Genomic DNA, 17,262 nt, shown 5'->3' with positions numbered 1-17,262 from the left:
CATGAAGCTCAACTCAGAGATTGTATCTGCCATCCTTTAGCTTCTTCTTTATAGCTATATGGGACTTGAACATTTTCTGTGCTCTCCTTATTACCCCAAATATACTTAAAACCGATAAACTTATAGGCATAAAATGAAATCCGTCTGCACTCTAGAACAACTCTAGAACTGCTGCCATTGTACTTCCATTTTTCACCAGTGAAACCAAGAGGAACATTGTCCAAATAAAAACTTAAAAATCTACACATGGGGAGACGGTGAAAAAAAAATGCATCCACATGTCAAAGCCTGAAAACAGCACATTAAGCAAATCAAAAGCCAAATGTTCCACATGGGAAGTAATTACACCTGTCAAGGTGTGGTATGAAATAGGGAGGGGCACCTCATATTATCCAAAGTTGTAATAATACTGAATGAGTAGAACACCAGTGAGTAACTGCATAAAGAAGAATGTATACAAGTTTGGAGAACCGAAAAACACGGCGTGTATTTTAGACACTCAAAAATATATCAATTTTAATGGCATAGAGAGAGGGAAATCAGAACACACAGCATGAGCTAGTCATATTCCAGTATTTTCAGTTAAACAGTGAGAGATCATATTGCTATTTGTAATTAACCAATGAGTTGGTAGCAGGATCTTAAGATGGTGAATAATTTAGTGAGGACCAAAGAATTACCTTGTTTGCTCAGGATAAAGAATACCAGCAATATTCAGTAGCTGGTATGTGGTCAGCTGAGGACTGAGTACAAAGGAGAACAACATCTGTGTCTTGGAAAGATGGTAAAACAGGTACCTTGCAAGGAAAATATTACGATAAACAGGCAGGGGAAGCAGTGTGATGACTCACAGACATGGTGCTAGTTCATGGTTCCTGAAGATGTTTCCTGAAGATGACAGAGGTTGGAAGTTTTGGAGTTACTGGGTTGACAGTGGTGTTTAGTCCCTTGGGAAGGATTTTGTTTAGATGAAAGAACCAAGGAGTCCAGAGATGATTGATGGGTAAGAAGAACAGGGCCAGGGAGGAAGGGATGGAGTAAACCATGATGGAAATTCTAAGAGCACGAGAAAACAGAGGGGAAATGAAAGCAAAATAACAACTTAGCACAGAAAAGTGACTTCACTGAAAATAAAGGAAATCTACTGTCACTAGCTGTACTCAGTGCTCTTTCTGAGGCTGATCTTACTGGCTTGAGTTTCTGCAGGTTTGGGCTGTAACTTCCCTTATATCTTAAGTCTCAAAGAAAGGGATCCAGAGACACACCAGCCACTGCAGCCCCTGCCACATGGCACACAGCGTGAGTTGTGTCAGAGTAACAACCACTCGATCAAAAATTAGCAGACACTCCTGCACATTGCTGAAAAGAAGAAACAATGGAAGAAACAATGGAAAGGGTTAGAGGAGGAGTATGTCTGAAAATGCCTCGCTGCATCCCTTCCAACCCTATCCTTAACAACTCCCTCTCAATCAGTGCTCAGAAAACGACTGATGTCACAGTGAAAAAAAATGGGTCTGACACAAAGATGAATGTGAGAAGTGTTTTGGTCCACTAACACCATAACTTGTTCATAATGCTTCTGCATGGGCTGCTGATAGAGCAGATGTCTGAAGTGCAGGATGCCCACTCACCTCTCTGTGGTGTGTATACTGGACTGGATGTCATGACAGTCCATGGCCATGCAAACTGGGGGAATGGCACTCATTTATTAAAATCTCCTGCCAGGAAAAATTTTCATATTCATATCTTATCTCTTTCCTCCCAGGAAAAAAATAAAGATTTTTCAATTAAAAGTTACTTTCCAAGAGAAATAAACAGTTTTTCCTCCCTTGAAGCACCGAAACAGCATTTTAGTTTACTCCTCAGCATTCATTGTCAGGCTTTGATAATAATATTTTCTAGTTATAAAATCCAAGGTAGTGTGGGGCATTATCACAAAACACTCCAAAACAAAGTAAACAGTGGAACAGATGAAGAAATAGATTTTTAGGTCAGTGCATAGTCCAATTTCTGAAGTAATCATTCAGAGCAGGATTTTACACTAAACTGTGGACATTTGCTTTTGTGATCTGCTGGGAGATTGATTTGAGTCAGAAGACATTCAAGTACAGTAAACAAGGTTTTTCATTACAGAAGGAAAGTACAATATGTGCAAATGAGAAGAAAACAAGATTATTGTGACACCTACATAGAAGTATGAGTCATATGTAGCACAACTAATAATACTTTCTGCATTCAGGAGTTCTGTCATCCTGAGGATTTCAACACAATTTGAACCACTGGACCCTGCAACACAGAAAAGTACTCATTCTGCTATTCTTACAGAAAAATAAAACTGAGGTTTACAGACCTGATTTTCATTTATTTGAAGGTTCCCTGAAGACTGTTCTGGCACTGTAAGAGGCCTTTACTGTTCTTGTAAATCACTCACTAAGGTAATGACCACTTCATCTTGCCAAAGAAGTTAAAGCTTAACATAAATAACAACTTGGGCTTCCAAGACAACTACCATCAGTGCTGCAAGGCCACCAGCAGCCTCACAGGTTGCCCTCTCTGATGGGTAAAGCATAGCCGCAGGAGCTGCTCAGGGTCACTTTGAGCTAACGTATGTCCCAATTTTCACACAAACATTGTTTTTTCTGTTAGGACAAAAGGAGGAAAAGTATGTGGCTATTTGTCCAGGACTTCTGGACATCCAGGCAAGCTACCAGACACCCAGAGACCTTCAGAGCAAAACTCCTGAGAGTGTGGAGAGCTATCTCATCCCAAATAGTGCAGACTCACAGTTTCTCACACAAAAGCGAGCTCATATTTTTGCCTGTGATTTGTCAGAAGGAAGCAAGAAAACACAAAACTGACTCAGCTCAAAAGGTATGCAAGCAACAGGATCTCTCTGCACACGAGCTGCCACCTGAGTCATTCATTCTAACAGGGGACTATGGACTTACACACTGCTTACACTCCTCTCTCTACTTTGCTTTCCCATTTAATTTCATAGCAAAGTATGGGATAAATAGACCATATTTGTGCAGTCTCAGGCTAGACAGATAATGGGACATTCATCCTCCATGCTATGCATGAAACTCAGAGAAGCTAAGACAACATATTCCACCGAGACATAGGGATGTATCCTACTTTCTAAGTCCTTTCTTTAGTCCAGGTGTCAGAAAGCCTCTTCATATAACAATTTTAGGAAAGCAGTGTGACAGAACTCGTAAAGAAATAAACATCTCTTCTAGTATTCACTAGTGAACAAAGATCTAACTTCAGTACTTCAGTGATCCAGGTATTACCAACTTACAACATAAGATGTCTTTCTGGCATCAGTGAAACTACGCTAGATTACAGTAAAACTCAGTCAGGCTTGAAACGTCCATACTGAACAGAAGAGTACAGAAACTCTACCTTCAGAAGCAGTAATGTCATATCAGTGTTGAGCTCCACATATCCTACGTTAACTGGATATTAACTCACAAAAATTCCTGGATAGCAGCATTTGTACTGCAAATTTCCTACCCCAAGTGGATTATTTACAACTGCAAGCTCAGATGATGCTTTCTAAATTCTGAAGCAAAGACACAGCATGTCCTGAGGATGCTTTGAGTTGCAAGGAAATACTTGAGCAACATCTCTTTCTTTCTTTCTGCCCAGTTCCTTTGTTCACTCAGTGTTTCAGACAAAAAGCCCATTAGTGTTTGCACTGTGTTTATGCTGCAACTCATTAAGAATCCACACTACATTAATTGGCAAGCACTAGACCACTGCTGCTACCCCATTTATTTTTTTTCTCAGCACTGTGATTTCTAGCTGCAGTGCATGAAGAGCATAAGACTCTGACTGTAAAGGCTACATATTGTTCACGTTCCAATATTCACAGCTGCGAAACCTTGGCAAGTAACACTGAAAGAGCTTCTGCTTCTTAGAAATCAATTCATGAGACTCAGAAATTAAAACAGATGTAACCAAGTCTTCTGTACCTCCACTGACTCAACACAAGCTGTCGAAAACATAAAGAAGAATTCATCATTCAGCTCACAAAGATGAATATCCTGCCACTCAGCTGCTGTTGAAAATGTGGAGACATGGAAAGGCAGCAAGTGCTTGCTCACTGTTGCACTATTTGATCAGCAAGAAGTCTGTTGTAGTCCAACTTTTGTGAAATGCATCCAAATGCCTTCGCATTAGTTTGAGAACGGACTTATAAAGAGAGATGAACCTGTTAAAAGCATAGCCAGAGAGGATGACATTTCTGCTGGCATCTATCCTTCCAAATTAGCCATGAAATACCGTTTCACACATGGAACAACTGCAGATGGCTGTGTGAGAGTCACATGAAGCAAGTAGTTTCAGAAGAGTTAGCTGTAATAAATCAAGTTTTGAGGGGGAGGAAACAACCAGCACCACGTTATAAATTATTTCCCCTATTATTCTGTCTAGGGACTGCTGGACAGGGAGATGCTAGTATTGAGAGACTGATAACACAGATATAAATCAAATGTCTGCAGAACTGTGGGCTCACGCAAAAGCTGGGCCTGTATGTCTGATGCATTCTCCAGCTCTCCAGAGACTCAAGCATGTGGTGAACAACAATGTACAGAGCCTTCTGGAATCATTTAATTGATTATCACACAGCCGGCTCCTCCCGTTTGGTCTGCCTCTGTGTTAGAGATGGAGGGACAGACATGTGCCTGCCTTTCTGCTGAAAACATGTAAAACTCAGTCTTAGGACGAGATGCCAAAAGGCAGCTGAGCTGGCCTAACCAGCAAAGGTGGCTATTCCACTCCACTGAAATGGATGGTGCACCCTCACCCTTTCTTACAGCAGCTTTGATGGTTCTCCCAGCATCACTGCTCCACATCAATTCACTAAATCCCCTCATTTTTTCCATGGTGTGTGAGCTTGCTCTAGCCTAAGACAGCTGAGAAGCCCACCAGGCAGCTGGGCAGCTGCCATAGCTGATGGGAGGATCAGCCACATAGGGCAGAGAAGCCACAACAGCAGCTTCTCACACTGGCACGGTGGGTCTGGATAGAGTTCATCTGCCAGAGCTCTCCAGCTGTGCCTCTGCTGAGGAGGAACTGAGCTCAGGGCCAACAAATGCTTGAATGTGCATGACAGCCATTTCCAGACCGGTGTCAGTGCCGAAAGTCAACATCCGTTCAAAGCTCAAGGCTCCTCTCTTAAGAACGCACACATTCCATTTTCCAAAGCTAATGTGCATTGAACTGAAACACTACCAAGGGCACGGAGAGCAAAGAAACACAACAGCTTCAAGATGAAACTGTGGCTGTGGTTTTCCAGAAAGAGACAGAAAAAGGGCTGGACATTTCAGCATTCTTCCCTATTTGCTTTGTTTTGTTTTGTTTTGTTTTCTCAGTCTGATGTTGGAAATAATCTCAAATGTTGCTTCGGATAGAGATTAGTTTGAGGTCTAGATGCAACTGTTAACAAAAACAAACAAACAAAAAACACCAGATGAAGCCTGAAGCTCTCATCACACCTCTGTGCCCCAGTGTGACCTTGTAAAGTCAACAGCACTGCACAACAGCCTTGCAGCGACCTACACAGTTTCTAGACAGACTAACCCAAACCACGTGAGAGGTGAATGCCAGCTCTGTATTTGCTCCTTCAGCTGACATAACTGCAAGCACTCAAAAGAACTGGCCCTGAGGTGTCAGACCTGTAATTACACTGCACAGTGGGAAACGCTATTGTGGGATCCAAGTAGCACTCCCGAGTCGCTGTGGTTTTCTCCACACTCTTTTAAACTTGTTTTACAGAACCATAATTGGCTCAGAGTTGCTGTAGCGGAGAAACAGTGGTGGTGAAGAGACAATCCTTCACTAAAAGAGTACTTTTAACCACCAGAGGGAGCACCAGCTCCGAATATCTGTCAGGATTAAAATCAACTTGTACAATAAGCATCAGCTGTTTGTCCTCAGCTGCACTTACCATTTTCAGTATTTTACTGGAACTGTGAAGTGGATATCACTCAGACAGAATTAGGGCTATATGCTCACAGCACAGGAGTTCTTAAATGCACTAAGGATGCTTAGCGTTACAAAATTCCCACTGAGCATTTTTCAGTGCTAGAATCTATCTACGCTACAGCTATACAATTCTGGAGCCACACGTGTTACAAGTAATTCATTACATAAACATAACTGCAAAGACATGTGAAGAATCTGTGTAGGAGCTCTGTAAATATCTTGGCTGACCCAGAAGTTTTGGGGCTCACAGTAGAAGGGAAAGAGAGGAGGGGAGGAGGGAGGGAAAAAGTCAGCAAAATCCGGATTCTTGCACTGCCAGGAGGAAACTGAGAAAACTCACTAGCATGGAGACATGAATCCAGCATTTTTGGCATGACTAAGAGCAGGAACAGCCACAACAGTTTCACATTACCTGCACAGTTCCCCAGTTGGGATGGCTGTGGGCTGGCTGAGTCCCCTGTAAAACTCCAGGATTGCTCTACACTACACACAGACACAAGTGCAAGGAGCTATCCCAGTGGCTGCTGTCAAACAGCACTTGACTGTCAGCTCTCATTCTGCTTTTAGGGGTGGGAATGCTGAAAAGCATTCACTTATAGTGCAAAACCCAGTATTGTGCAGACTCATATACACAAAGGCAGAAAGGGCGCTCTCATCACCTTCCAAATACGGGAACATACATAGTCAGGAAGCACAGCCCCAAGGCTGCAAGGAGCATTCCTCAGGAAGTTGCTAAGTGCTTCCCCAGAGTATAAGACTAGAAATAACAATCTGCATGTATCCTTTCCTCTGCATATCAGTACTGATGTGCTTAGTCTGTATGCAAGTAAGTGGGCGGGTATGTGGTGTGTCTGAATTTGATTTAGGAGCTAAAGAAGAAATAAAATAAGCTGAGTGAATTGAAATTAATATTCAGAAGCCAAAGCTACAACTTCAGCCTCTATTTAACTACTGTCAAACAGTTGGTTGTTCATCACCAGTTACACTACTTACCTGCTTCATGTAATTCCTCTCATCATATAGTTACTGCTCATTTTCCAAACGCTGCACATAGTTTTTTCACTAAAAGTACCTAAATTTCACTTTCTAAGACTTGTTGAGCCAAACACACTCCTAGCTTAAATTCTTGACTATCCCTTGCGCTTGCAAGTCTTTTGCCATTGTATATTTTGTATTGAATTCGACTGCAGTGCATATAAGTGTTGCAGGTGCAGAAGTAGGAAGGATGGCTTAGAAAGAAGGAGTTTTCATATATAGCAAACTATGATTTAGAAGATTTGCTCACTTTGTCTCCATTATAAAGGAAGAAAAATTATTGAGGTTTGGCAGGGTACGTGCACCTTTTGTCCACTTACCAAAGAAAATATGTATAACTCCTAATGTGAACATTTAACAAGCCAGGAGTAGTCTACCTCCAAGTATAACGGAGGGCATGGGATAACAGAAGTATAAAGGCAAGACTAACAGAGAGCAGAAGCCAAAAGACAGCACGTGAGCTTTGTCTTCCAATCATAAAAGTCTGTGTGCACAATGCTTGGGTGTTTAACATCAAGGTATGTGGTTCACTGTCTTTGTGTTTAAACTTTCCTTGTTTTTTCTAAAAAGCACATCTAATGATGTTTCAGGAGGAAGTCATACAAACTTTTCACCAAAGGTGTGCATGGCTTATTTCCAAACTCTGCTTAATTTTTTGTTTTGTTTTGTTTTCTTGCTTTCTTTTTTAATCAGACCAGAATTAGAGCCACCCTGGGGAACAGAACAACCTCAAAGAGCCATGAGGGAAGAGGAGTAGACGGACAAATGCATCTGCAGTGCAAAAAAGAAAAAAAGAAAAGGAAATTCTATCACCTGGAGACAGGTTAAATAGAAAGGGTGCTATGTTTCCCACCCCTTCTAATCATCTGTTGAACTCATTAGGTCTGAGTAACTCTTCCTTTGTTTTATTGCATATTGTGTTAAGTCATTTCCAATGCTGAAAGTCCAAAAAAATAAGGGGTAAAAAATGTTCCACACCCTTCCTTCTTCATTAGTGAAAATTATTTAGCATTTGTTTGCATTTGGCATTGTTTAAAGGCTCACATTCAAAGATGAAACAGCAGAAAAGAAAGATCTTGAACTTTTCAGGTTTTTCTCATTTATTTTTGTTCACATCGTAGACCTGTGACGTTGCATGCAAGTTTTATTCTCTTGCCAAAGGTTTGTCATGGACATATTTACAGAAAATAATCTCTTCCATAAATAGTAAAAACATGGGCAGCTGGTCCTAGACAGTACAGACTGCAATAAAGTTCTCATAACGAAGTAGCTCATATCTTAAAGAGTACATGACAGACAGGGCTATTCTAGACAGTGCTATTTTAGCTGCTTTTTCAGTTTGGTCTGAAATGGCATTTCAAAAGTTTTAAACATTTAAGAAGTCGTACAGAAGCAAAAAATTCTTCCATGAAAGCTAAAGGAAATATTCTTGCTTCTGATTTTTTATCATGAAAATACCCCAAGGCAGATAACACCATGCCTCAAAAATGTAAGTCAGTATTTCTTTAATTGAATCTATAGTCTCCAAACTCAATGAGAAGCATTAGAGAACAGACAGCAATATAATTTCTGTAGTACCTTCCGAATAATTCAATTCATAGCCAATTGAGCAAAAAAAACCCAACCCACTAATAACAGTAACAGACACTTTCCTCAGACACTTTCCTTATTTTGACAACATGGAACAAGCATAATCAATCAGTAAGTAGTTCCTTGTCAGTAAACACTGACCAGAAGTTGGATCACTGCTTAGGTGTCTGACAAAAAGAGAAAGCTGTGTAAAATGGCATGGCTGGATATACAAACATCTGTGGTATATGACTGCCACCCAGAGGAACTCACAGGAAAGAGACACAGCCTCGAGTGGGGTGTCTGTCCTGGTGAGAGATGGTCTTAGACTGAGGCTCACATGGATCAGCTCTTCTCCTTTGGTACCACTCACATTGGCGATGCTGATGTTCTCTGCTCCTTCCCCAAATCCAGTTGTACCCAATGACAGGCAGTGCACAAAGAAAATTTTGCCATCAAACACTTGTACTTTGCATAGCTTTGGAAAGTTTTGCTTTTCCAGGCACTATCATTTTTCTTTTTTTTTTTTTCCTGTGGTAAAAAATTATGGTTGAGTACAATTTACACTTTAGGGACATGTGTAAATTCATTGCATTTATTACTTAGAACATTCTAAAGGATTGGCTCTGTAAGAGTTTTACAAGGCTGCACGTGTTCTTGTTATATTTCCAAGTTCTGTACCCATTTCAGACAGACAAAAAATCCAAGTTACAGATTTGTAATTGCATCTTTAATTCACTAATCTCATTAACAGTGCTGCATCCAGCTGGGAGCAGCACTTCTGGACAACACTGACTTCTCTGTTCATTGCTATCCTACATGAGCCTTTGGTATCTTTCAGTTTTTTCACATAACTTCTGATTTTAGCATCAGAGCACACTTCAGACTCCCCTCCTGCCCTGTTGTGCCTCCTCATTACTACTCCTTATGCCCACTTGTTTAGCAGTTCTGCAGGCTTTGGTTTGCAGTTGATCAAACTGTTCCAACAAAACCAAGGGTTCTCAAAAGCATCAAAGCTTTTAGCATTCTGATAACTAGCCACAAACTACTCTTGTTGCATCAGTTAAAAGTTGGTAACAGTGTCAAATGAAAAAAGATCAAGAAGACATCCGATGTGATGCCAGTGTCTGTGCTCGCTCACTCACCAAACTCACTATTTACTTTCACTGTGTGCAGTGATCTTTGACACAAGTCTCAGTGAGAATTATTTTTGTTGGCCTATCAAAACATTTAAAAATGTTCCAGCTGAACTTCAGTGGAAGTTGTCACATGCTTTCTTTAAGAGCTACAAAATTTATGGGTACATTCTGCCGTTCTACTTACTCTTGAAATATTTTAAGGAATAGAAATATGATTTTCCAGGCAAGAATCTAAGTTGCTTTCCCCTCAGCTTCACCTTAACTTCTGATTTCTTCTGTTGTTACAGATGATTAAACAAGAAGACTTTCCCTAACACTAAAAGCTAATATCTATTTTCATCATCTGGGTAAACTTCCTTTCCTGCTTTGTCTATAACTCAGTTTACTTCTTGCTCCTTGAACTTCCTCAGGTGTTACACTCACATGAAAGAAAATTGATATCTTTTTAGCATCTCTTGAAAATGCTTTCTCAGCTGATCCTTCTGTGGCATAAGGCTTCTTTTGTGGTTAAACTAAAGTGGTTCTCCAACTGGCTGCAGATTTGTTTGAGTGATAAATTATTATCACTTTTTTAGCAGCTACTTCAGACTTCCTCTCTGGAAATCCCACTTTCATTATGGTTTTTACTGCTCTGTCTCCTTCAAAACATACAGGTTACATATTTGTTTTTGCTATTGCTCCTGTTGAAGTGGTTTTGAGTTTTCTATGAAATTTGGTTTTATCCCCTTTCTTAATAAAATCCAAACTTTAAGAGAATTTACATTTCCTTTTTGGAAAGCTAATATCATGGGGCTAGCTGTTTTCAAAGACTAATACGAATTATGATGACCTATCACTGAAAACATAGGCCTACAGTCTGAAGTAGGAGGTTAGCCAAGCTAATAGAACCAAGCACTTAGCTACCACTAGTAGGAGATAAAAATAAACCACAAAACCAAACCCCAAACCACTTTTTGCTCTTGGCCAGGAAGACCAGAAAGTGACCTACAGAGATTACCATATTACTGTGTTTCCCCAGTAACAATTATATACAAGATTGCTTGCAGTCAATACCGCTACAGAGAAAATGTAGACAGAGACAGATTATTAAATGCATCAAGTACAATTAAATTCTTCTGTTGGAGCTGATGTGTCACAGAACTGTCAATTAAAATAGCTGGCTTGGTCTGAGATCCCCAGCAAACACAATATAAACTGAATAGAAGAATGATTTAAAGAACACTGAGGGGTAAATTACAAAATGTAGCTAGTGTTGCTCCGCAGACATGTGCAGTCCCAGACCCACACAGTGCAGCCAGAAGGATGGAGTTATTTGTGTCATGGGCCATAAGAACACACACAAAGCAGAAGCAGACTGCAGGTGTAGTCATATATGCCCAGATGCTAAAAAAACTGCATGTTGATTAAAAATTTTTATAAGCATTGTGTAGTTTTTAGACACAGGGAACACGACTCTGTTGGCACAGACAAAAATTAAAAGTTGAGATAATTCCAAATGATATATGGCTATTGCAGAGGCACTGGGTGGCTCTGCTGTCAGAGAAGCATGGATTCTATAGGCTTTTTTCTGATCTAACTCCAATGTCCCATTTGGGAAACTTTACAGACTTCACTGGAGTCTTACATGATTCAGATCAAAATAACGTCCTGTAATCCCTTACGGAACCAGAATAAAGACATACAGTAACAGCAGTTGTACAAATGTAAAATCAAACACTGTGAGGCTACAAAGCATGTTTTCTTCCGTGATTAAATGCCTGTGATTATTGTAACAATCTCTTTATAAGCAAAAATATGCATCTGGCAACAGATGCTCAAAAAGTTAGATTATGTCAACTGAAATATAACCATGTGAAAACCTTTTGAACTCATCTCTGAAAACTAAGTATGAGCACATCCACCACACAGTATTCCTGGGATATTCACTCTTTCCAGAGATATAAATTCATTGGGTAATCAACTAGCTTGTGTTTGTTACAGATATCTACTGTATTGAGTCCACTATATACCTTAATATAGAAAACTTTGCCAGAGAAATTCAATTCCATTTGGGCAAATGGACAAATGCTTTCACTGTCAATTTCAAAGTATGAAAATCTGATGGCTCCAAATGTCACTTCAAAGTTTGGCCTGCCAATTAGAAAAGTGTGGAAAACTTTCAGTACTTACTATATCCCACTCAATATTATTTAGCCTTTTGACATATTGTTCATATTTCAAGAATAGGAGCTTTGTTTGCGTGTTCTCTTTAGGAAACATAGATGCTTTTCTCTGAGAAAGGGTAAGTAAAATAAAAATACACTACTAGCACTGCAGAACTGACATAAACATTGGGACAATGGCCTGATTTTCAGCAATATTTATGAACCCAAGTCTCCTTGAAGAATATCAGATCTGGAGCTGAACAGTATGTTTGCTTATCTTATTACAGTCTTTTGATTTCCCCCTTTCAGGAATTATTAGACAAATTCATGTAATCTATTAGTCCTTTCCAGACTGCATTCTTTCCTCCCACATTGCAAATAAAATCCTCCCTCTTTTCAACTTGATGGCCATTTGCGGAATGTACAGTTTAGCTTTGCTTTCCTTAGTGTCCTGAATTCATGGTCTTTTCAACTCAGACGTAAGCAGGTGCTGTGAATGAGGTACCTTCCTACAGCAGCCACATAAGCAGAAACACTAAGCAAATATATGGAAGAAGTAATTAAAATCAAATAGCAAACATTTACAGGAGATAGCGCCAAGGAAACAATTAAAAGTTTAAAAACATATAGACCTGATTAAAAAAAAAAAAAGTCTTGATGTTGTTGAAGTAGTTTCAGTATGAAAAGCACAGATATACTGGCTATCAACTTGCTGAACCAGAGGAATGGACCTGCTGCCATCTGTTATTTTGTAAAGGAAACCCAGAACTATTTAGAGTTGACCTGCCCACTGACAGCCCGAGCTTCTCTACAGGACCTTTATATTGTTTTAACTCATCAATACCACAGATATTTTTGCTCTACCTTTTGCTAGTAAGATAACAGGAAAAGCCTTGAAGGCCCTCCCTAGGTGGTTAACCTTAATATTAAAAAATAATAAAATTAAAAAATACACAGAAATTCAGTGAACTGGACACAGTTAACTTTTCGATAATCCAGAGTAAACAGAGAAGTCCAGTCATCTGCAGATTGCAAAAGCATGACTCTCGAGAGCGTACAACATGGCTACAGGAGAAAAGCCCAGTCACTGCTGCTGTGAACTGGGGGCCACAGAGTTGCACACTCTGCCAAAGACAGTGACAGATTTGCCTGACTTGCAGACTTGAAATGGCTCAAGTAAGGCCAGAGTGTGCATTTCTGCAACACAGCCAATCCATGCAGGGATGATGCCCCCACCAAGGGAAATAGAGAAGTAATTTGTGTGTAGGCATAGTAAAACATGCATATTCTCTGAATTAGGCAAACAAAAAATGCCAACAAATACAAATGCTCATGAATGAGGGAATGAACATTCTTGAGAAAAATACAGAGAATTTTATTCTTCTCTATACAGTCTTTGTTTTAAACATCAATTAAATGCTTAACCTGCTTTTTTCTACACACACTAATGACTAGCATTTCTTATCTTCACAGATGCTTGAAATTGTTCTCAAAATCTAGAAGGATAAAAGAGAAAATGTAGCTTCTGCTACTTCTGAGTAACCCAATAAAATGTAGGCGAGCATTGAGGAGTGTAATCAGTTTAAACAGATCCCACACGTCAGCAAGGTTAGAAAAAACAGTTATTAGGTAGACAGACAAATAAAAGTTGGAAGTGGAAACAAATGAAGATGTTTCAAGCTAGACTATTTAATGAAGAACAGTAAGGTACTATTTATTACTTTATTATTTTAGTAATATTATGTTATTCTAAAATTTCTGCACCTTCTGTTCTGCTTGTCAAGCATCTACTTGATGCTTGACTATATATAGCTTAAAATAACAGTCTGATGCTCAGTGCAATAATAAAGGCTTTATAGGATAAGAACCATCTGTTGCAATTACACTCACTTTCTCAGATTTTCTGAAAGGGATGAAAAACTCTAGACTTCGTCAATTACATGCCCTTGATAAAGTATGAGTCATCTCAAAGGCATTTGGCATACAAATGCAATTTTCACGGAAACAGTCTAATGAGAGAACATACTGAAAATATGGCCATCCAAATGGTCTTATTGATGAAAAGATCCTCAAATAAAGGTCAATAATAAGGCAGTATAATTCACTCTTCCATGTCTATAATGCTGCTAAGAAATATTTTTGGGGCATTCCACAGCTTTTAAGTCAAATACTATTTTCAGCATTTTTTCTGGTGAGATCATTAATAAGATTATTTCACCAAATGTATGTTAATTATCCTCCACCCCCCAACCACAAATCCTAGGCTTGGAACTTCTTCCCACACTACGGTAAGAAATGTATCTCCAGATGTTAATAATTATGGCATTAAAGGGTAAACCCAGTACCCACTTCCGCAGCTGCTGCAGCTCCCATGGCAGTAAACTACTGTGGTTACAGTGCTGAAGAGTGTGGGTGGATTGGAAAGAGCCCTTCAGTGTTCATGTACCTCTGCACAACATAGGAGCCAGATCAAAAGGGCTTCCAGCACAAGGCAACATGTTGGCTGAGGATGGTGCAGGGCAGAACAGTTATGTACTTCCCACACAGGAGGCTACGTGAGGAGTGAAGAACAGATGTTCTCTAGCATATTCTGGGGTACCACAAAGAACCGACCTAGAATGGCAGCCCTCACAGCTTGGATCCTGGCCTGGATCAGCCCTTCTCAATAGTCTTTCTCTGATTAAACGATATTCAAACAGACCTCTGAAGTAACAGATACCTTGGATGTTGTAAACATTAATGGGAACCATGAGAGACAGAGTCATGTTTCAAATCCAAAAGTGCTGTTTGGAGAGACTGTTCCAACATTACAGGGGCAATTGGGAAGAATGCTTCTCTTCCTTTCCCTGACCAACTTTTTTTTTTTTTTTTTTGGCCTGGGTAGCAGTCTGTCCTTATTCTACACAGGCACTACAAACAAAAAAGTTTGACTACAATTTGGTGGCGAGGGGGCATGTTTTCAAATAAAAGCTTAGTTTTCTTCTCCAACACACAAGTACACATTTGAAAGTCGCATAGTGTTAATATAATGGGCAAGCGCTGATAGACCCTGATCTGAATGAAGTTATCTTTACATGTATTTCAAAATAGTTTAAAATGCTTTTCTTGAATATAGTCTTTAAGGCATAGCTATTCATTCATTGTTCAGAGATCTCAAAAGTCAATAATTAAATTATTGAAATGTAAGGTCTGAAAGCATGTCAGTATTTCACAATGCACATGTTTAAAGTAGAAAAGTTTGTGATGGGACTTGGGATAAGTGCTGCATAAGTGTTGCTGAACAAATGAGCATGAGATTTCAAATTTACAATGACTTCTTTTGCTACAGACTGATATTATTATCTCTTTCACATTTTTAAATGATCTTCATTAAGCTGAGGTAGTTTTGGCTTTGATTGAGTGAGGCAAGCATTTGTTTTTCTTTGAGAAATAGGACTCTTCTCAGATTCTAAACTGCAAATAGAAGCATCAGCAAGGGAAGCTCTAGCTAAATCAGGTCTAGAGCCATAAATAAATAAAGCATAAGTTTTACAGCACTTTATTTCCCCAAACTCTCATTTTTTAAGACGAGCTAGTTACAAGATGCTGGCATACTCCATGACCTGAAAAATAATGGCTTTCAACATAATATCCATTTGTTCTACAATGATTCATTTGCATTCCCAACTGAAAAATAAGATCAAGATATCAAGGGAAAAATTCTGATTTCCAGACCTTTCACAAATCTTTGTTTTATTTGTTTTTAATAGATAGCTGACTTTTATTAAACGATACTCACTGGTCATTCAAAAATGAAACTCCACCTCAAAGATGTTTTGGAAGTTGGCACTTTTCATCTTTCTCACAAATTAACCTATATTTTGCTACATATAAAATCATCTTTGCTTCAGTCTCCAGTTAAGCTATTTACATTCCTCTGTTCTGGAAAATACTTAAGAACAGCCAACAACAAACATTCTTAATATTCTGTAAGTTTGTAGCTATCACATGTGAGACAACTTAGAAGACCAGCAGTATATATATATATATATATATATATATATGTATAAGGAAAAAAATAATACAAAAAACAAACAATCTTCTGAGTATTTCTTTGGGTGACCTAAACAACTTACCTTGAAAAATGTGCCCACTGGAAGATTAAGACTTCTGTGTACACTCATTTATAATGGTAGTATATACAGTACATGTGCATGCACAACCAAAGATAGTGTAGATTAAAATCTCTACAGCAAAATTGAAAGAGATAAGGAGAGTGATAGAGTGTCTACAATATTTACAAAAGTGGGTAATTTGCAGAGAGAATTCATGGAATGTTCAAATACACTGGATTTTTTCTTCACTGCTATTGCTTCAAAAGAAGCTTTTAATATGCTTTTTTTTCTCCTTTCACATATGCAAATAATGTGAATAGCTGAATGGGAATAGATTTGCAAGGGTCTGTAAAAAATATATACATATATATACATATGGCTCAGCTGCCTTGAAGTACATTATACACTGTGTAGACTAAGTTAGAGAGAAAATGAAGCAGAGGCAGCTGACATACTCACCTTTTGCCCTTTAACTCCACTGCAGTCACATTTTCCACAACCAGAACAACCCTGAAAATAAAAGAGAAATCAGGGATTAATCATCTGAACTAGGTGACAGACATAAGTACCACAACAAGTCAGGGATGTCACCAAGGTAAAACAGCTCAGTGAACATCCACATAAGCCCAGTGCAATGTTGTTTTTTTTTTATCCTTACACAGATGTATGTTCTCAGTCACAGTTCAGTAAAAGATGACTTGGTAAAAACAATCGTAACACTTTATTACTTTTAAGTTATTGTATTTTGGGCCACCATTTTACACATAATTCATTATTATTGCTAGATGTTGAATCTGTGTGTTCTATATGGAAGACCATTCAAAACATATGAACTTCCCTCTAGGATTCAATATTTATACATTCAAAGCCCAGCAGAAATTTTAAAATATAATCAATCCCTTCTTGGAAGCATCTCTTTAGTACCAGATCATTAATAAATGGCTTGCATTCTGCATACATATTTAGCCTCTATAAATACATGTCATTGCTTTGAGGAGAAAGGAATTGTAAAATGGTTTTTAATGAGTTCTAGATTTAAGGAGGAAAACAGCAGACCCAAAGAATATAGTCTATGTTTCTTTTTTGTAGATGCAAAATACTGTCTACTCTACACCCTCCAGATCTTTACCATTAGGTGCCTTTTCCCTTATTTTTTATCCATAATTAGCAGTCTCTGGATAAGAAGAAAACAGTTTAGAAAGGAAATTAAAATGTTGATATAATTATCATAGTAAACTATTTAAACAAGTACATCTGCACATACTTCACAAAAATCAAACCAAACCACAG

The 17,262-nt window shown here is 38.8% G+C and overlaps 1 protein-coding gene across 1 annotated transcript in view; it reads right to left on the bottom strand.

The window, feature by feature from the left end:
• COL4A1 (collagen type IV alpha 1 chain) overlaps window positions 1-17,262 on the bottom strand; it is a 106,483-nt gene that overhangs the window by 47,163 nt on the left and 42,058 nt on the right. Inside the window, exon 2 of the mRNA XM_065741010.1 lies at window positions 16,432-16,482. Coding sequence (XP_065597082.1) covers window positions 16,432-16,482 — 51 coding nt within the window. The remainder of the gene's footprint in view (window positions 1-16,431; window positions 16,483-17,262) is intronic.

The sequence above is a fragment of the Cyrtonyx montezumae genome, unplaced genomic scaffold (genome assembly GCF_038088225.1).
Source record: "Cyrtonyx montezumae isolate F1298 unplaced genomic scaffold, pur_monq_1.0 scaffold_3, whole genome shotgun sequence".
In the NCBI taxonomy this organism is placed as follows: Eukaryota; Metazoa; Chordata; class Aves; order Galliformes; family Odontophoridae; genus Cyrtonyx; species Cyrtonyx montezumae.
Note: the sequence above shows the minus strand (reverse complement) of the source record. Positions and strands in the feature narration are given on the sequence as shown.